Source organism: Artemia franciscana, chromosome 20 (assembly GCF_032884065.1).
Source record: "Artemia franciscana chromosome 20, ASM3288406v1, whole genome shotgun sequence".
In the NCBI taxonomy this organism is placed as follows: Eukaryota; Metazoa; Arthropoda; class Branchiopoda; order Anostraca; family Artemiidae; genus Artemia; species Artemia franciscana.
Genome location: NC_088882.1, coordinates 9,554,406 through 9,576,315, shown reverse-complemented (window position 1 = coordinate 9,576,315; position 21,910 = coordinate 9,554,406). Strand labels below are relative to the sequence as shown.

The window sequence follows — 21,910 nt, the reverse complement described above, 5'->3', positions numbered from 1 at the left end:
CGACTTTTTTCTTTGATGTATTTGTAGCTTAGATAAACTAAGATGTATTAGATATCTATGTTATGTAAAGTTCAATCCGTTTTGCGCCACTTTTTTTTAACTTGTATTCAGAGATTCTCGAGAAGAAACAAATTTCTACCTTTCAATCCATTTTGAAAACAAGTTCAAAAAAATGTATTAATTATTTATTGGCTTTCAAAGGGTACCGGATTGACAAGCTACTTTCCTGACATTAGAAGCCCTTGGGTCTTCGAAATTAGCAAGCTACTGCACCTTGTTTTAATAAGCGGTAAATGAAATAAAAACAAGCTTTTTCAACTTAAATTAAGGGGCAAATATTTAAACTTAAAATGAACAGAAATCATTTCGTATATGATAGAGCTTACCCCCTCCTAAATACCTCACTCTTCACGCGAAGTTTTTTAGTAGGCTACTTGAAAGAAATATCTTGTTCTAATTAAACGGCTCTTGTGTTTTTGGAGTCGTTCTTAAAGAATTGGAACGAAAAGTAAAACTTGAATATCAAGTGTAAGGTATGTTTAAGTTTAAAGGGTTGCTCCTTAGTTTCAGTCGAAAAAAAAACGTGTTTTTTATTTAATTTCTGATCTTTTTTTGAATAGTACCGGAAAATCTGGCTCTCTACCAATGGAAAATTCCCTCCCCCATGAAAAATCCCACATGGATATTTCCTCCCACGCAAAATACCCCCATGGGAAAATCCCCCTGAAAAATTCCCTCCTCGCTAAAAATTCCCCCAGAAAATTTATCGCCGTCGATTTCGCATGCAAATTCTTCTTAACATACTTTCATTTGAAAAAGAACCTCGATTTCTGATTATTTGTCAAATCATGCCAGAAATCTGCCCTCTGCTGGAAGCAGAGGGCAGTATGTCAATATGTAGTAGGCAGTATGTACCAGGTGGCGTATGTCAAGCTAGACGCGAGTGTGTGACACACTTGGTGTTCTGAGATGTACAGTAGCTGGCGGAGAGGGGGCCCCTCATATAGCTCTGCAGAAATCACGATAAAATAAGGCTGCTGAAATTCATAGAATATATCAAGAATATATAAAGTTAAACCAAGCCTAAATAACGGAGATGAAAAAACGCAAACTACGTATAAAAATAAAACGAGAGTAAGTCACATCAGATAAACTACAGTTTCTTTAAGTAATTCCAGTGCACTGTATATAAAAATATATACAGTCTTCCAGTATGACGGTCCAAGCACAAACATAAGGCAGGAGACTGATACATACTACTCTGGATGTCCGAGCTGTCTTCTGATATGAAATGATCTTCTGAGCTTTTGCTGCGAAACTTTTGAAAACTTCTTAAGCTGGGGACAGTTGAAAAAAAAATTGCACTGAGTATGACGACTCTCTTTAACTCCTTGATGAAGAAGATAGTGTATCATGGTTTATTCTACCACTACTACTACTATTGAAAACAACTCACTCAACTGAGGCCAACATAGCTGTGAACGTTCCTCCCCTGCTCAACATGAGAGGTTATTCATACCAGACTGTTAGGCTGTTGGTGAGGATTAATCTTTATCTTGACACTGAAAAAGATTACTTTACTGACATTTTATTGACACTAATGATTGTGTGAAAAAAATTAATTGTAAAGTAAATGGATGTTTTTAATTCATGAAAGCTGGTATCTGCATAAGGAGAGTTCTTCGACCTCGTCCCCTTGGAATGCCAAATGCTTTACGATTATTTTCCGATTTAAGGATGCCCGGTAGTAATTGTATTTACGGTTTTGTAAAGTGGGGTGTCTACCCATAAATACTTATAAACTTTGGGTTTGTTGTTAATGTGTTTATTCCTTTTAATAAAACCGTTTTCTTCTTTATTTTTATCATATTTTCTGTATAATAACCTCTTTTGATTTTGTTTTGAAGATTTCCCAGAAACGGATTCCCTTTTTGCCCCGACATGTACCCCGAACATAGAAAATAAATTCTTAATGCGTCATCATTTTAAATGGCAGCACAAACGGTATTGCTATGTCATTTGGATGAATGAAGTAACATTTATATTTAATGAAGTGATGTAATCGTAAACAAATTGTATTGTTGACAAGCTACACAAAGACGCTGCAAGACTCACTGCATAAACTGTCATCTTAAAGGGTTTTATAACCCCATGAAAAGGTAATTTGCTGGCAAAGGTAAGACATTATTTTGACTGATGATGCTGTTATATAAGGAGAGATGCTGTGGAATGAGTGGAATGAGATGCTGTGGTAAGGAGTGACCTGGCTCAATAGTAACCGAAACTCTATGCTGATTGCAAATATATAAGTTTCATCAAGTCTAGTCTTGCCTATCAAAAATCATGATTATGAGAATATTTGCCTCATTCTAAACAAAAAGTGGAAAACATCCCCTAAAAGTCATAGAATCCTTCTGTAGAGGTTTCAAGCCCCTATCCGCAAAAATGTGGAATTTTGTATTTTTTGCCAGAAGAAAGATCGCGGATGTTTATTACTTATGTTTATTTGTTTTTTGTTGTTTTCTTTTTCTTCACAGGGATGATCGTATCGACGCAGTGGTCTGAGAATGTCCCGAGAGGGCTCATTCGAACGGAAATTGAAAGTTATGGTGCCCTTTTTAAGTGACTGAAAATTGGAGGGCAACTAGGCCCCCTCCCAGTCTCACCTGATCAAAAATTTGACATTACCATTTTGTTCTGCATAGTCAAAAAATCTGATAACTATGTCTTTGGGTGCAAAGTGACCCCCTACAGTCCTCGGGAGAAGGGCTTCAAGTTGTGAACTTTGCCTATTGTTTACATGTGCTTGGTATGGATTTCCATAGGGAGAATCTTCCCTGGGGAGAGAAGCTTCTGGGGAGTAAATATTCCAGGGGAAATGTTACACTGGGGGTTTTGACAGAATTACTAAACGAATTTTTTTTAATTGTCTTACTTTCTCTTTGCCGAAATTTTTATGTGAAGATGTTCCGGGGGAATTGTCCAGGGGCTTTTTTCTGCGTGCTTTGTTGTCTGAGAAATAATTTTCACGGAAAAGGGCATTTCTGGAGAGATCGAGAAACCGATTAGAAATTAAAGTCTTATTCAAAGGAAAGAATTCTAAGGAGAACTTTCCAGATGAATCGTCCACAAGCAATTTACAAGGAGGGGGATTCTCAGCGAGGATGGAACTGTCTGGGGGGAATTTGACGGGAGGACACTTTACGTTGGATGAAATTTCCATGGAGGAGTCCTTGAGGGGGAGGGGTATATTTCATAGAGGGTGAGCTAGATTTATCGGTATTATTTGCAAAACGAACGCTAATGTTTGACTGTTTGCTAAAATTGAAACACGGGGGGGGGGGCGTTTAATTAGAATAGGAAGCTTTTTATTAAAATTGATAACAGCTTTAGCGTAAAGAGTAAGGTTTTGAGGAGGGGTCAACCCTTTGGAATACATCTTCCAAAAATAATATACATATTTTGTTTTTATTTTTCATGTACGTTGAGCCAAATTCGAACCTTCATTAGTTGAAAAATGTTCAGAAATTGAAGTAAACCAAACACTTTTTTTTTAACTGAAAGTAAGGAGCGACATTAAAACTTAAAATGAGCAAAAAATTTTCAGTATATGAAAAGGGCTTTGCCCTCCTCAGCGCTCGCTCTTTACGCTAAAGCTTTTATAGTTTAAAAAGTAGAGTTATGACCTAGAGTCGAACTTTAGCGTAAAGAGCGAGGCGTTGAGGAGGGGGCAGCCCCTTTCATATACGAAATAATTTCTGTTCGTTATAAGTTTTAATGCCGCTCCTTTATTTCAGTTAAAAGAGCTCGTTTTTTCTTCTTAAATACTTAAACTACTTTTTTTCATAGGATAAAAATAACAAGCAGAATCTGGGCCTGAATTTGATCGATTTGTGCTTGTAAAAAATCGGCAAAATTATATTCTTGAAAAAATTAAATTCGAAGACATTCCTTTCTTATAAGTTGACTTTTTTCACACGTTTCCCCCTAGTTGTAAAAACAAAAGCAAAAGAGGAAACCGTTTCGCTATGTTTCATACAAATTACCATCAGTTATCAGTTAGGAGACCATGATCTGTTTGTCCATGATAGATTCATCATTTTTGAAGGACATCTTTGATCATTTAGATTTAAATTGAAATAAAGTTTTTGTGATTCCGAATGTAGATTTTTGCGCATGAATGCTACTTTTCAAAGATAATCAAAAATTAATTATTAAAATCAGACAAGCTTTAATGTCGAATATTGGAGACCCCAATATATTTGGAAAAACCATTAAGGAACTGGTTTTTGCTGAATATGAGTTTTGATTGATGGATTTATTTATTGTGGGGGTTTTGTTGATGTGATGTTTCCGGAGGAAAAGTATAATATATGATATACTTTTGTATCTATTGTTTAGTATTATGATATTAGTGGTGTCAGTGACCAAGTGATCTTTTGTTTTAATGATTTCGTTTTCTCTTCCTCCCTACGCACAAGCTTTGCATTTTAGGGGAAGTAGCTATAATTTTTTGTTTATATGCTTTTCAATAAATCCTTCTCTCTCTTCTCTCTCTCTCTCTCTCTCTCTCTCTCTCTCTCTCTCTCTCTCTCTCTCTCTCTCTCTCTCTCTCTCTCTCTCTCTCTCTCTCTCTCTCTCTCTCTCTCTGTCTCTCTCTCCCTCCCTCTAAAAAAAAAATCCTTATTGTTTATTTGGTCCTGTTACTACTTCTAGCTGTTGGACACAACTTTTTTCGACATTTTAGCAGATATAAGCTACTTTTATGTCGCAAAAAAAAAAAAAATACAGAACCAGTTGTTCAATCAGATGGAGTCTAAGTAAAAAAAAAAGAAAGAAAAAAAAAACTTTGGTTATGTAACATAATCACTGGAATTTTCCTGGAATTCGCTTTGGTTACTGAAATTTTGGCTACCGCAAGCTTTTTGGAGAGAGTAAGCCCTTACTCTAAAATAGCTCTCGACAGCTCAAGAAAAAAAATATCCTCCCTGGAAAATAATAGAATTTGGGTACATCAATTTGAGTACTAGATATAGTATTCAAATAGTTATTTTTTCATTTAATGTTGTGTAATTTAAGACACTCAAAGCACTTGCATAATCCAAATCTTGTAGAATTTTACTTTCCAATTTGATACTATGCTCTACCATTGTGTTTGACATGTCTATGATATTTGCAGCATTATTTATAATTACATATCACTAGTCACTTTAATATAGGCTAGTTATTTTGTAAACCGTGCAAGGGTATGAAGAGTCTTACAGTTCAGACGCTTCTCAATTATTAATCTGAGTAGATTCTTGGATCCTGAATATATTATAAAAATCAATCCTGAAAATACTATTAGTGGACACAACATCAGTGGACATCACATTTCATGACATCAACAGTTCGGGGTAACGAACTGTAAGTGAGGAGCGACCCGGCTCAATAGTAACCGAAATTCTAAAAAAATGGAATTTTGATACCAATAGATACATGGAAAGAAGTGGATTGTTCTGCTGAATTTAAATATATAAGTTTTATAAAGTATAGTTCTACTCATCAAAAGTTACGAGTCTGAGAATATTTGCTTTATTTTTGAAAAAAAAGAGGAAACACCCCCTAAAAGTTTGTAGAATATCAATGAAAATCACACCGTCAGATTCAGCGTATCAGAGAATCATATTGTGGAGGTTTCAAGCTCCTATCTGCACAAATGTGGAATTTTTATTTTTTTGCCAGAAGAAAGATCACGGATGCGTGTTCATTTGTTTTTTGTTTTTTTTTTCAGGGGTGATCGTATCGACCCAGTGAATCTAGAATTTCGCGAGAGGGCTTATTTGAACGGAAATTAAAAGTTTATTGTGGGGTTCGTCCCCTCTTCAATACCTCGCTATTTACTCTAAAGTATTTTTAGTAATTTCAAAAGAGTTATTTATTCTAAGTAACGGCCTTTGTGATTCAGGGGTTATTCTTAAAGCATTGGAACAAAATTGGAACTTCAGCGTAAAGAGCCAGGTATTGACGAGGGGGTGAACCCCCTCAGGTTAAGTATATGAGGAAGTTCGCCCTTTCGTCAATACCTTGCCTTTTACGCTGAAGTTCGAGTTTTGTAAAATAACGGCCGATATAAGTAATAATTTGTTTGTGTTTATTTTTTTGGCCGATCTTAGCATTTAATTTTACCTTAAGCAGCTTCATAACTATATAATAATAAACCAAATCTCTTAACTCTTTCTCTTAACTCTACTTTTTAAAGCAGTAAAAAACTTTAGCGTAAAGAGCGGGGCGTTGATGAGGAAGAAGCCCCTTTCATATACGAAGTAATTTCTGTTCGTTTTAAGTTTTAATGCTTCTCCTTACTTTCAGTTGAAAAAACTTCTTTATATTTATTTTTTCATGTTTTTTTTAATAATGCTAGAAAATCCTGCGCTTCCTTCATGAAAATGTTCTTCGTTCATGACAAATTCCTCCAAGGAAAGTTCCCCCAACATACCCCCTCTTCTCAACCCCCCCGGCCTAAAAATCCCCCTGAAAACGTCTGTGCACTTCCAAATAAACATTACTATATGTAAGCACTGGTCAAAGTTTCTAACTTGTTGCCCCTCCCACGGGGACTGTGGGGGAGTAAATCGTCCCCAAAGACATAGTTATAAGGTTTTTAAATAACAACGGTGAATAAAATGGCTTTCTCAGAATTTTGATCCGGTGACTTTGGGAAAATAATTTGCGTAGGAGGGGGCCTAGGTACCCTCCAATTTTTTGGTCACTTAAAAAGGGCACTAGAACTTTTCATTTCCGTTAGAATGAGCCCTCTCGCAAGATTCAAGGACCACAGGGTCGATACGATCACCCCTGGGGAAAAAACAAAAAAAACAAAACAAAAAAAAAACAACAAACAAACAAATAAACACGCATCCGTGATCTGCCTTCTGGCAAAAAATACAAAATTCCAAATTTTTGTAGATAGGAGCTTGAAACTTTTACAACAGGGTTATCTGATACGCTGAATCTGATAGTGTGATTTTCGTTAAGATTCTACGACTTTTAGGGGTTGTTTTCCCTATTTTCTAAAATAAGGCAAATTTTCTCAGGCTCGTAACTTTTGATGGGGAAGACCAAACTTGATGAAACTTATATATTTAAAACCAGCATTAAAATGCGATTCTTTTGTGTAGCTATTGGTATAAAATTCCATTTTTTGAGTTTTGGTTACTATTAAGCCGGGTCGCTCCTTACTACAGTTCGTTACCGCGAACTGTTTGATATTTAAAAAAGCCCATGTCCTGAGCATGTACTATGAAAACGAAGCACATACTGCCGATTTGCAATTTTTTTGCTAGGACTTCCAGTAAGGTTCTCTAACACGTAGATCTCACGTATATATTAAATCCTCCATCTATCAACAAAGGCGATCGATCAAGAATGGATAGCTTCAATGCGATCTTTCAGGAAACGGTAATTCACCGCCGACAAAACTGTTTATGGAATTTGACCATTTTTATATTATTTTTTTACATTTTTTTCCGTTGGTTTGCCTACTCGTCTTTTTCTCTCATCTTAATTGTTAGTGGGCACAAATATATACATATATATATATATATATATATATATATATATATATATATATATATATATATATATATATATATATATATATATATATATATATATGTATATATATATATGTATATATATGTTTGTGTGTGTGTGTGCGTGTGCGTGTGTATGTGTGTGTGTTGGTGTTGGTGGTTGTGTGTGCGTATGGCCCTGTAAGAGTATAACAAGTTTATCAGTCTTTTAGTACAGTTGTACAATTAGTGCATAAATATTTAGCAGCTTGATGTTTATTTATATATATGTTTATGTGATTTACATATTTAATGTGTAATTCGCATAAATTAATTTCTATATTAATTGTGTATTTAGTAAATTTAATAATGTTTCAGGCATATCCGCCCTTCGTCTTAGCGCAACAGGACAACAGTTACCATCACCAAGTTTAATTTCTGAAAAGGTTCATGGAGTCAATCGTGTTGCTTCTAGTTTCTTGACAAATTTTGTAGCTATATGGAGCCAATTTATACAAAATGACATTTCCAGTCCAGCTAGTTTCTCAGGTTAGTGGTACAATTAAAAAGGCAACTCTTGTAGCTACTATTAGTTAATAGTCACTTCCAATTAATAGTGTTTAATAATTACTAAATAATTGTATAAGTATTGGTAAGTATGACGGCACTAGACCCTTAAGGTCCAAACCGGTGGTGCTGATCTTCAGTGCGTAGCCCTTCAGCGAGGAAGCTCAGTTGGGGGCTGGGGGCCAGCCATCCCGTTCTTTCGCACACCTTTCCTGCTTACCTTCCCCAGATTTCTCCAGGTACCCGTTTAGAGCTGGATCACGTCTGGCTGTGCTTACAGAGTGACGCTACCGACCCCCGTCCCATACCAAATAACTGGACACGCCAGGGATCGAACCAGTGCACCTTGGACAAAGAATTCTCAACCCTATTGAAAACTGTGAGGCCAACACAGCTACACACACTCGTCCTCCATCAAAATCTGTTCAAAGCTCCCCTCTTTACACCCTCCCAGGAAGTTACCATTTCTCTTGAAGTTTTCCTTAAGACATCCTCCCATGTCAATCGAGGAAAACATGATTTACGTTTGGCCTTAGACATTTGGCCGAAAAGGACACTCCTTGGCAACCTGTCATCCTTCATCCGCCGAACGTTCATTAACCGTCTCAACCTTTCACTCACTATAGGCCTAGTAATTAGGATTGAACCACACTTTTCGTACAGCCTACTGTTTAGGATAAGGGCTGTCAGTCGGGTACCCAAAACGTAATCAATTCCTCTTGGAAACATCTGGTAAATCTTCCCGCATTTTTCAGAACACCCATGCTTCAGAACCATACTTGACCACTGTCATCACTAAGCTTCCAATATTTTAATCTTGATTCGCAGACTTATCTTCTTATTCTTCCAAACTTTTGTCAACTTTGAAAAAAGACCATTGGCCTTGGCTCACCAATGAGCACCCACCGCCTTCACTGCACCCACCGCCTTTACCAATAATACCACTTAGAAAGTTGAATCTGTCCGCTTGATTCAACTTTTCTTACCCAACAAAATTTCATCTACTAATAAGGCTACTGTGCGATTATTATTACCGCTGGAGTGGTAATTACATACTTCTGCCATTTGACTCAAAATTCGTACTTTTATGACTTTGACTTTTAAATCTTAGATGTGCAAATTAAGTACGAATCTTAAATATGTGATTTCGATTATGTATTGTTTGCTAAAAATTATTCACCAGTCTCGAACCAGTTTATGTATTTTTGCTCATTATTTCTAGTGTGAAAGGTAGAATAACCTAAGGATTATAAAATATTTTTGTTTTCCAAATGCATCATAAATGTCTCAACGAAAGTTATCCAGGCTTTATGTTTTTTTTTCATAGGACTTTATAGGAAATCTCCTGCTTAAAGCTACGAGAAATAATCCTAAATATCTGTAACTGTTGTGAAAGGTAGAATAACCTGAGGATTATAAAATATTTTTGTTTTCCAAATGCATCATAACTGCCTCAACGAAAGTTATCCAGGCTTTATATTTTTTTTTCATAAGACTTCATAGGAAATCTCCTGCTTAAAGCTATGAGAAATAATTCTAAGTATCTGTAACTCTTTGACCTGTTTTAGATCCTCTTAAACAATGCTAACCTAAATGAGGTAAAATTTAGATATCGCAGAATAGGATTTTTTTCCCCTTCTAACTGTTAACCGCGTCTCAGTTTTATGAAAATAACAGCCAGATATGATTGCGATGAAAATAACTTAGGACCTTTTGGTCGGTTACGGAGGTAAAGAATAAAATAACTAAACTTAATGCTAAGAGTCGTTGTCCGTAAAGCACTTCAAAAAATTGGGTAACCTATACAAACAAAATGAGAGGTTATAGAAATAAGATTATAGAACCTCGATATTTTGAACAGATTCTAGCCTGAAGTCCCCTTTCCCCGTGTTCGTGTCTTTCCAAGACACGAACATACTTCACATACTTCACATTCAAAACACTTCACATTCACATTCATATACTTCACATTTCACATACACATTTACATTTCATATACTTCACATTCAAAAACCCCAAAAATAGTATATGCGCTGAAAAAGAGAGTAATTACGATATAAAAAAGTTACTGATATGTTATTCTCCCTTCTTAGTGGAAATGATAAATTTCTTTAATATTTTAAAGATAAGTAGTTTAAAATATTTGACAAGATTCCTAGAAGTGTATGTTTCCTGTCTGTACTACTTCTTCCGGAATATTAAATAAAACTTGTCCAGAAAGGGAAAGCTTACCGTAAATTACTTGCTCTTACCTCCGACCTCAAAGAAAAACTGAATATATATCTTCATAGTTAGACTTATTGGTCATAGCCGCCTCCATGTGGGAGGTGGGAGGAGATATACCTGTAGAAAGTCGCTATTTTAATCGCTGCTGGAAATCTGAGCTCCCACGTTGTCGTTTTGCGATGATCTATCAAAGCCTAAGCACATATGTAGGGGAGTTTTCTTCTCTCTTAAGTTTGTTCTGAAGGATGCCCTCCCAGGAAAATCAGACCCATCTATGAATTCCTCCTTCTCCTAGTATTTAGGCTATTTGCACCGGCCACTGAATTTTATATTCTCTTACAGATATGTTTGGAACCACGAACTGTTGTGCTGGCGGCAGTCAGGCGTCATGTATACCAATATTTTCGGCCGATGGTACTCAATGCCAGGATTATCAGCGTTTATGTTCGTCAAGTAGACGTAAATGTGCTTTAGGTAAGCTGACAACTTTGCCAATTATTATGAAATGCTTATTTGGAACTCCAGATTTTTCAAATTGGTATTTGAGTGGGTCCAAAAAGCAATTTGACTAATCACACATCTTGGGTGTTTGATATTTTAGTATCAAACCATCTGATTGACTTACGAAACAGTTCCTTAGATATACCCTAGAAAGAATCAATTTACTTAGTTAAGTAATCGCATTAATCACTAAATAAACAATAAATAAAATTTAACAATTCAATTAAATTTTTTGGTTTGATTTATAAACTAAGAAAACAATCAGAAGCAGTTAGATTTCACTAAAATGAATTAATCCAAGTACTTAAAGTGCTTTCGTAGCCTAAGTTTTCCGTATCTAAGCGCAATTAATGATAGTATTAAAAACATTTTTTGCTATTTTCACACAAAATGATAAATGCTTCGCTTAATTTTTTCTCATTTCTAACACATTATTAAACAAATAAAAAAATCACTTGAAAGAAAGGGGCAACATTAAAACTTTAAACGAGAATAAATTAATCCGCATGGGAGAGGGACTTCAACGGCCCTTGTGTTTTACCAGTCTTCTTAAACAATTGGGACAAAATTCAGACTTTAGTAATGAACAACGTCTGAAGAATAGGCAGCCTCCCATAACTTACGGAATGATTTGTGATCGTTTTAAGTTTTAACGTTGCTGCTTACCTCAGTTGAATGAACTTTTTTAAATTTAATTTCTGATGCCATTACAATTTATGCCAGGAAATCACCTCCTCCTCTCCTGCGTTAAATTTGCCCTGAAAATTTCTCTTCTGATGCTTCCCCCCTCCACATAAAAATCCTCTCCGAGTAAAATCCCTCCCGTAGGAAACTCCTCAAAATAAATTTCCGTATATTTCTCAATAACGAATACCTTATTTGAACAACGGGCAAATTGTATAACTTATAGCCCTTTAAAGGGTTGTGGGAGTAATGTTATCCCAAAAGACATAGTTAATAGACCTTTCAACTATGCTTAATCAAATGGCTAACTTATCTGATTCTATTCTCTCTGATATGTGATATCTTTGTTAATAAAGATCTTTCTATTTCTATCTGATATCTTTGGGGAAAAAAGAGGTGTGGGAGGGGGAGTAGTTACCTTCCAATCTTTTTGGTCACTTTAAAAGGGCATACATGTTTTGATTTCTAATCTGAAAACAATTCGTCAGATACAATTACTCCTTGGGAAATAAATTAGATAAACATGTTTCTGTGATCTTTCTTCTGGCAAAAAGAAAAAAAAGCAAAATTATGCATTCTACAAATAGGAGGTCGCATTAAGCTCACTTAGCTTTTTTGGGTTGTTTCGCGCCTTTTTCAAAATTCAGACAAATAATCTCAGGCTTGTCACTTTTGATGGATAATATTGAACTTAATGAATTTTATTAGGAATCAGCATAAAAAGCTAATTCTTTTCCTGTATTTAGTGCTATCAACATTCCTTTTTTTAGTAGTTCGGTTGTTATTGGGTCGAGACCCTCTTTATTTATGGCTCCTTACTAAGACCTGTATCATAAAAAACCCTTCAATCTGTCATTTTTGAACAATTTCTATGCTCTTTATTCAGCTATTGCATTTGGCAACTGACTCACTTAATGACCAATCCAAAAAAAGTTTGAAAAAAACTAATGTTTAAAGTCTGAATTAATCTAAATTTTACCCTGAGTAGAAAAAGCCCAATTCTAGGAGATTCTTATCAAATACTTAGAGCACTTTTCAACTTCAATTCGGACTATGTTGTACAAGAAAATATTTTCCGTTTGTCTTTATATTTACCTTATAGTTTTATTTTGAAAATGAATTCCTGAAAGGTGAAAGTACGAATAAGGCTTCTACTTCTAACAGCTCACAGCAACACCAGGCCACCGGCCAGCAACACAGGCCAGCTCACAGGCAACCTGAGGCTAACACAGCTGCGGACGCTCCCCCTTCTCTGCAAGTAAATCAAACAGACCATAAAATAAAATTTCGGATAAATCTGTTCAATAAGGTACGTGGACAGGAATTCATTATTGTGTCGTTCCTGGCTTTTTTTTGGGAGGGGGGCTGGAGGGATGAATAAAAATCCAAAAAGTACTAAGAATAGGTTATTTCTATGGAAAATTAAAGACATTGATGAGAAAGTCATAAAAATCTAGAAATTTTAAGTTTTTATACTGTGTTAGCAAATTTTTCTTTTCAAAACAAATTCCTACCCTTGTCGTTGATAATCAGGTTTACTAAAAAAATGGCCTAAGGTCAGACATTTAATGAGTTAAGATTTTCTTGTTAAAAGGTCTAAGGACTGGCCTTTCTAAACGTAAGATATTGCATAAAAAGGGGAGTCACAAAATTTTTGAAGCTCTCCAACTGGAGGAGGGGTCTGACACTTCTCCTACTCATATCTGTGGTTCCTGTTACCCATGGTGAGGGTTATAGGAGGCTTTGAACCCCATACGCACCTGCTTGCATGCTTTTAGATGATTTTGGGCTGAAAAATTCTATACAAGACTTAACCCATGAAGGGGTGCTCAACCCTCTACTTTGATAATAATAACTATAATAAGAGATTTATAATAAAGAATCAGATACATCAATTACTAGAAGCCAAAATTTCTATATAAAAAAATATGTTGTTATGCTACACTATCAACCAAGAAAAAGTTGGAAAAAAAAATGCTGAGATCCCCTTATTCCACCATTAATTATGTCTGATTTTCCAGGACCAAGAGAAGCCCTTAATACTATGACTTCGTATCTTGATGGTTCTTCCGTTTATGGAACCTTAGACGGCGATGAAAGCGAGCTGCGTTTGTTCGAACAAGGTCTGATGAAGACAAGTCCTGGAGACTTAGTCCCTCTTATGGCAGATGGAACTGTCTGCAATCCCCGCAGTCCCAACTCAACGTAATTATAATTTTTTTATAGTTAGATTAAATTGGCTTTACAGTATCAATAATATTATCAGTGATTGCAGACTATATAGCCGTCTAAGCGCTTTAAAAAGTAATTACTAAAGTTTCAGTTTTAAGTTATCTGTCATATAATTAACTCAGACACGTACACATAGTAAGTGAGCCTATCCTCCCTCCCCAGATTTTCATGAATTAAAAAAAAAACATCCTTTTAATTCTTGCATTCTTATTTAATTTTTCTTCTATTTCCTATCATTTTTCTTTGATTTTCGCAGGGAAAGCAGCATTCGGGCCCGCCTTGCCCAGTTCCTAAATCTCTCACGCTTTTGAAATTTATCCAGATATTCATTTTACTAGATTTTGTCTTGTGTGTATGGTCAAGTGTGGATTATGAATAATTCTCAAGTGGTTCAGCAACCAAAAATCGAATTGAAAGTTAAAAAGTAAAAATCCTTGGAGGGAGGAAAGCTACTCAATCGAGTTACATTGGACCACTTTCCCATTTTATGGATATGTTCAGAATAAATGGTGTTTCAAAGATCCATCTGTATCGACACATGTCTTTAACTATATATTCCAAACAAACTGCAGGAATGGAAAATCGTATGAATACACAGCTTAGGAAAAAGTACGGTATACAAGTTTTGAATATCTTATATAAGTTTGAGTAGGGAAGGTTTTTTCTTATATATTTTTAATGTCCATGTAGTTGATTTTTTTTAATTTCAGCACTGGGCTGCAATAATTCAAAAGTAAGAAGCACTTATTTTAAAAAGCAAATTTTTATTACCACTCGAGAAGCTGCACAGAAATTTTACATCCAAAGCTATAGATTATAAATTTTAAGCGCGGAGGAGGACAAAACACCTCCTCCTTATTTATTATTATCCCTCAAAGATTGGTGAAAATATGTTCAATTCTCAAAAAAAAATTATCACTTATGAATCTATAGGTAAAATTAGAATGTACTATATATGGCAATTGAATCACCTTGCTATTGGTGAAATAAACTCCGATCCTCAATACTGTTGATGAACTTTTCTTAGAAGTTTCAAGTGATTATTATTATCTCTGAAAAGTTGGTGAAACAATGTTCAATTTTCCAAAAAAATTAAATTTTACCACTAATGAATCTGTAGATATAACTGGAATGTTTTATATATGACAGTTAGGAGAGACTAGTTACTAAGGAGGGACAGTTACTAAGGAAAATATTGTAGGTACTATAAAACCGGTGATTTAAGAGTAATCGGTCACTTTGTACTGATTCTCCTTGTCATTATTTATCCGAGACCAGATTTTATGTTTTGATTTTAAGAAGGGTTGATCCAGCTCATTAGGTTGACCATTTTTAGGTGCTATAAAACAGGTGATTTGAGAGTGAATGGGCATCCTGCACTGATTGCATTACATACTTTATTTATCCGAGAGCACAATCGACTTGTTCAAAAATTATCCCAGATCAACCCGCTATGGGATGATGATACTTTATACGAAGAAGCGAGAAGGATAAATGTTGCTGCTATTCAACACATAACGTACAAGGAATTTTTACCGGCGATTCTGGGAGAGGTAAAGTTTTTGTTTATAACTTAGAGTTAAATACTCGCATAGAACATGATCAAAACCTGGGAAAGACAAATATGTTTATCGTTTATAGAATATTTGTTATTGAATTGTTATTCGTTATAGTTTATTGAACATTTTTGATTTGAAATTTTTGATTAATTTGTTATTGGATAACATATATCGTTTAATACCCTTTCTGAAAATATTTAGAATTAAATAAAACTTATAGAAGAATTTGACATTACAATTCGGCTAAATCTAAACTAAAATACACTTAAAAGCATACCTCGTGTCCACAAGCAAACGGCGAAAATTTTTTAGTGGTTTTTCCATTAAAATTTTTGCTCGCCAAGTTCTTGTTTTTACCCTTCATCCCAAGCCACGACGACCATACAACTTGGATCCACCCTAAGAGGGGCCTATATTCCCTTTAAAATTTCAAAGTTTTCAAAAATTTTCTTATTTTTTCTTTTATTATGACATAATTTGCAGCTTATATAATTCTCAAACCTGCCCCATCAAACCATAAAATATAATCCCCATAAAATAAAACTCGTGTTTATTTTTCTATATTAGACCTTCAGCGAAAAAAAGGTGTTTTCATTTCAACCATGAAATGGATTGTTTTAATTTGATTGCAATATTTTGAAGGATGTTTTGAATTACTGACTAGAATTTTGAATTACAAACCTAGAATTTATAGCCCAACCGGTTAAATTAGTGACAATCTCAAAACAGAGAAGCAGATTTATTATTTGTAAAAAAAATCTCGTACCTCAAAAACCATTATCAGGAAAAGTCATTTCGGCATTTTAATCATGTCAAGTTTAACTATTTGTTCTTTTTATTGACCAAATTCCACAAAAGAACACAGTAAGTTAAATTCAGAACATTCTATTGATAGTTTTAAACCACATTTTCTACCACATAAGAAGAATTCCAGAGTGTTAAAAAGTCTATTTGCTGAATTTGAAACTGTCAATAAGAAGACAAATTCTACGACATTCAATAGTCATTTTGCTGATTTCGAGTCTTTCAAGAATTGAAAAAGTATGTTAAAAAAAAGTTATTCAGTGAAGATTTTCGTTAAGTATGATAGCTCCGAATAAAAAAAAAGTCTTCTCTCAAGAAAAATATTGATTTGAAAAACGTATTCTAAATGCTAACTAAAATATTATATTAACCTTGGATTTGTCGAGCAAAAAAAGTGTCTCCAGGAAAGTTTCTGTTCAAAGAACCTGTTCAGTAAAGAGGATGGCTCTGTTAAATACAATAGAAATAACGAACAATTGGCCAACGAAGACATTTTGTTGGCTGCTGTAAGGCAAGTGAAATTAATGACATGACTAACATGAGATTTATGATGTAAAATTGCGTCCAGTAAATCTTGTTTGGCCAATTAGGTCAAACACCTTTGTGGATTGTGGCAAAATTCAAGGCTAGACAAATTACTGAACATAATACCGACAAATTTAGAGCAACTTGGCTTCCTTCCTGAATCTTCACTAAAAGCTTAATTGTCACGTGATGGAGAAGGCATGTCCCTCTAAATATCTGAGTCTGATAAATATGAACCACGCCCTGATAGTTGTAATTATTTAAATTTTTTAACGATTTATAATAGTAATATATTTGTGACCCTTTATTTATACATTCAAAAATCCTGTAGAGGAGTATAAGAAAAGAAGACATGATTAAAATAAAACTCAAGAATTTAAAACTTTATAACCGTTAAAGTCATTCTTCTTGTCATTTTACCTAAAGTTAGTCGCATTAAAGAACACACCTCAGAAAGGAATTTGCAATATTTTAAGATCAACGAGCAGACTCATAAGACAGAAATTTTTTATTAATGAAGCCATACCTTATTATATTTTATTTTTAATGTTATATTTAATATATAACATTATAATATAATACATTATAATATATTATAATAAATTATAATATAATTTAATACATTATAATATAACATTAATATATACATTATAAATAACTTCGAAGACCACACTGCCTTTCCATGACGAAAGTAAAACAGTTCAAAATAGGGATGATACCTTTTTATTGACAGTGAAATATAAAATTATTTAACTGGATATTTCGAACACATATACAGTGTTCATCATCAGCAGTAAAACTAAAAGACATGAATGTCTTTTAGTTTTACTGCTGATGATGAACACTGTATATGTGTTCGAAATATCCAGTTAAATAATTTTATATTTCACTTTCAATAAAAAGGTATCATCCCTATTTTGAACTGTTTTACTTCCGTAATATATACATTATAATATAATGTAATATTATATTTATATTTTAATATTATATTTTTAATGTTATAGCTATATTTTTGATGAATTTATATCTTATAGGTTTCTTGAGTCTAAAAGGCAATTATCTTCCTGTTTTCCAATTAGTGTCTTTCTTGTACTATCTAAAACAGCCAGCAAAATTCTACATATTTTACCCATGAAGCCCCCCTCCCCCATTTTTATGAGTCTGAGTTTAGTTACCTCCCAATTGTCAGTATGAATGATTATAACAGAGTAGGTGATCAACGAACAGACTCATAAGACTTATCATCGATTTTTTAAAGAATATTAAAAACACTGAATCATCGGGAAATATATTTATTACAAGCCCGACTGGGTTTCTAAGAAAATAACTGAAAAGCCTGAAAAATAATGACCATATTTGGTTTCTATCAGAGATAGAGAAAAATTTTCCAAATAGATGTCAAATATTTTCATTTGATACAAAGAACGCGTTATACAGTTGACTACACGCTCTATTACCCTGGCAAAAAACCATAAGGATTTCATAAGTTATTTTGGGATTTTCTTAGAAATATATTATAATGATACATTAATTGAAGCTCTTTGATTCAGAACAACACCAGAAATTTTCCTTTTTTGGGGGGGGGGCAACTACCACCAGAAGTTTTGATTTTTCAGGACTTAAAATAGGAATAATTCTCGTTTTTCTCTTTGGATATATTCTTTAAAAGTAATCTTGTATCCTAGGGGGCATTACCCTGCCCTGGTGGCGACTATCTTTTGATATCAAATTTAGTAAATACTGTATAAATTTTACATTGGGATTTTCTTTCAGTTTTTTTTTCGTAGAAATGAACGTTCCAAAACATTAACAATAAAAAAAGAATATATACAGCAAAGATTTCGGAGCCAAATTTTTTTGGAGCCAAATTTTTTCGGAGCCAATTTGTATAAGTTCATAATAAAAAGTAGTGACACCTACGCAATAATGTATTCAGAGGATTGGATACATTTCAAATTCGGAATAAAATCGGAATAAAAACAACATTAGGAATAAAAAAGGAAAAAGAGTAACAAACTTAAGCGAAGGCAGATGATTAAGACTATGGAAAGCATCGTAAAATTTAAAGACCTAGGAGAGAGGCCCAAACTCCCCATCATAAGTACCGGACAATGACCCTCTGGACATCAGCCGTAATAGTTCAGAAGGTAGTATGTTACACAATATAAATGCTAAAGAAAGAAAAAAAGGTTGTGCAAAGGAAGTGTCATTTCTATCAAGCTTTCAAGATAAAATAAAAAAAACAAGTTTTTTCAACTGAAAGTAAGGAGTGACATCAAAACTTAAAACGCACAGAAATTACTTCGTATATGAAAGAGGCTGCTTCCTCATCAACGCCCCGCTCTTTACGCTAAAGTTTGACTCTTTCTCTCAATTCTTCTTTCTAAAACAGTAAAAAAACTTTAGCGTAAAGAGCGGGGCGTTGATGAGGAAGCAGCCTCTTTCATATACGAAGTAATTTCTGTGCGTTTTAAGTTTTGATGTCACTCCTTACTTTCAGTTGAAAAAACTTGTTTTTTTTATTTAATTTCTGAACGTTTTTGAATCAATGCATGTTTTGATTTTGGCTCTCCGCAGAGGAATAATCAAAACGAAATTTGCATATTTTTTTTTTTTTTTGGCTCAATGGCTTTCTCATAATTTTGATCGAATGATTTTGAGAAAAAAAGAGCGGGGGACGAAGCCTAGTTGCCCCCCGATTTTTTGGTTAATTAAAAAGGCAACTAGAACTTTTAATTTTTTACGAATCTTTTTATTGGTAAAAGATTTACGTAACTTATAAATTAGCTTACGTAAAGAACTTTTGTATTCTCATGTTTTTGTTACATATATGAGGGGATTTGCCCCATCGTCAGTACCTCGCTCTTTACACTAAAGCTTAAATTTTATCCCAATTCATTAAGAATGACCCCCTGAATCACAAAAGCCGTAGAATAAGTAGTTGAAATTACCGAAAAGACTTTAGCGTAAAGAGCGAGGTATTAGAAGGAGGTGAGCCCCTCATATGGGTAATAATTTCTGTTTTTTTTTAAGTTTTATTGCTATTCCTTACTTCCAGCTGAAAAAGCTTTTTCACTTTTATTTTTTAATTGTTTTTTTTTAAATAATGCTAGTAAATCCTGCTCTCCCTTCATGGAAATTTTCTTCTCCCATTACAAATTCTCAAAGGAAAGTTCCCCCAGCATATCCCCCTCTTCTCAACCCCTCCCCCAAACCAAAAAAATCCTCCTGAAAACGCCTGTATACTTCCCAATAACCATTACTATATGTAAGCACAGGTCAAAGTTTGTAACTTGTTGCCCCTCCCACGGGGACTGTGGGGGAGTAAGTCGTCCCCAAAGACATAGTTATAAGGTTCTTCGACTACGCTGAATAAAATGGCTATCTCAGAATTTTGATCCGTTGACTTTGGGAAAATAATTAGCGTGGGAGGGGGCCTAGGTGCCCTCCAATTTTTTTGGTCACTTAAAAAGGGCACTAGAACATTTCATTTCCGTTAGAATGAACCCTCTCACAACATTCTAGGACAACCAGGTCGATACGATCACCCCTGGAAAAAAAAAAAAAAAAATAAAAAAAAACACGCATCCGTGATCTGCCTTCTGGCAAAAAATGCAAAATTCCACATTTTTGTAGATAGGAGCTCGAAACTTCTACAGTAGGGTTCTCTGATACGCTGAATCTGATGATGTGATTTTCGTTAAGATTCTATGACTTCTAGGGGGCGTTTCCCCCTATTTTCTAAAATAACGCAAATTTTCTCAGGCTCGTAACTTTTGATGGGTAAGACTAAACTTGATGAAACTTATATATTTAAAACCAGCATTAAAATGCGATTCTTTTGATGTAGCTATTGGTATCAAAATTCCATTTTTTAGAGTTTTGGTTACTATTGAGCCGGGTCGCTCCTTACTACAGTTCGTTACCACGAACTGTTTGATGATAAACACACAAGGCTGTATACAGAGGATAGGGATCTGACCCCCTCCTGAAATTTCTATCCGACCTGTAAAAACCTAACAAAAATGCATATAAATCAAGTTTGATGAGTTTTTAATGTTTTTTACCCCCCTCCCCCCTCATTGAACTAAATCCTGGATACCACCCTGTAAACGCAGTTTTGATTTAGAAGTTCATCGTTCGAACAATGTACATATTTTACAAGAAGAGATACAGTACAACGTATTTTGAAAAATTAGTAATTTCTATATAGACTTTGAGACCCAAATAAGACATGGGAAGTGGATCTTACCAATTCATCGAATGTGTTTATTTGAATGGAGTGGGTTACAAATAGTCCTTTAACAGAAAGTGTCACTTAACATCCTTTGATTTACTTCAACCCTCGTTGCTCGTTATCCAATTTATCCAATTACCCTTTACTCTTATCCCCAGTCCTGCATTTGAGTACAAATTGTCTCTTTCAGTTTAATAGATTAATTTAATTTATTAATATAATTGAATTTACATTAGTTAGATCAATTTAATGTCTCTAATTTTTATGTTATTAATCTTTTAATTTAATGAACTGATAAATTAGTTAACAGTATTTAATTTTAGTTGATAACATGATTTAGTTGATGATATAGGAGCTTTCGACAAAAGTGTCAAATTTCGCCTTTTGAATTACTGCAGCGGATATTTTCTACTAACCAGCATTAATCATTCAGCCTATAAGATTATTCACTTTTTAATTAGCAATAATCATTAAAAAATGAATTGTTAGATTTAAATGTTGAACTATTGGTAGATTGATTGATAAATTATTAGTAAGCAGGTGAACTACACATTCTTAACTTGTTAAATAATTATTTTGAATCAATTATTTCACGGAATGGCATGTCCCAAGGCTGTATAATGTACATAATTTTAAATGATTAGTACTATGATTATTATCGTGTTTATATATATTACAGCATTATATTAAGCTAATTACTATAGTGTAGTAATAATAACAATTAAAACATTATTTTTACTACAGTATTAATAGAAATAATCTTATATTTATATAAATTATTGTAATATTGCTATATTACTTGTCAAATTACTGTAATTTCTTAGTTGTCAAATTACTATTTAAAGATCGCCAAAAATGTGCAAATAATATGGAATTTCACGGTGTGGTCGCTCTCAAGGACATATTATTTACTGTGCGATAGTTTTAGGGATTATCATTCTGTCAATCTTGTGTTTCTCCAGATCATGGACGTGAATACCACTAAAACCAGAAAAAATCAATTTAAATATTAGTAGGCTATA

The 21,910-nt window shown here is 34.1% G+C and overlaps 1 protein-coding gene across 2 annotated transcripts in view; it reads left to right on the top strand.

Moving 5' to 3' along the window:
- LOC136040414 (uncharacterized) overlaps positions 1–21,910 on the top strand; it is a 116,340-nt gene that overhangs the window by 49,828 nt on the left and 44,602 nt on the right. For both annotated transcript variants that reach the window (XM_065724687.1, XM_065724688.1), the window contains exons 6-9: positions 7,932–8,102; positions 10,689–10,820; positions 13,553–13,736; positions 15,100–15,316. In XM_065724687.1, the coding sequence (XP_065580759.1) occupies positions 7,932–8,102; positions 10,689–10,820; positions 13,553–13,736; positions 15,100–15,316 (704 nt within the window). The remainder of the gene's footprint in view (positions 1–7,931; positions 8,103–10,688; positions 10,821–13,552; positions 13,737–15,099; positions 15,317–21,910) is intronic.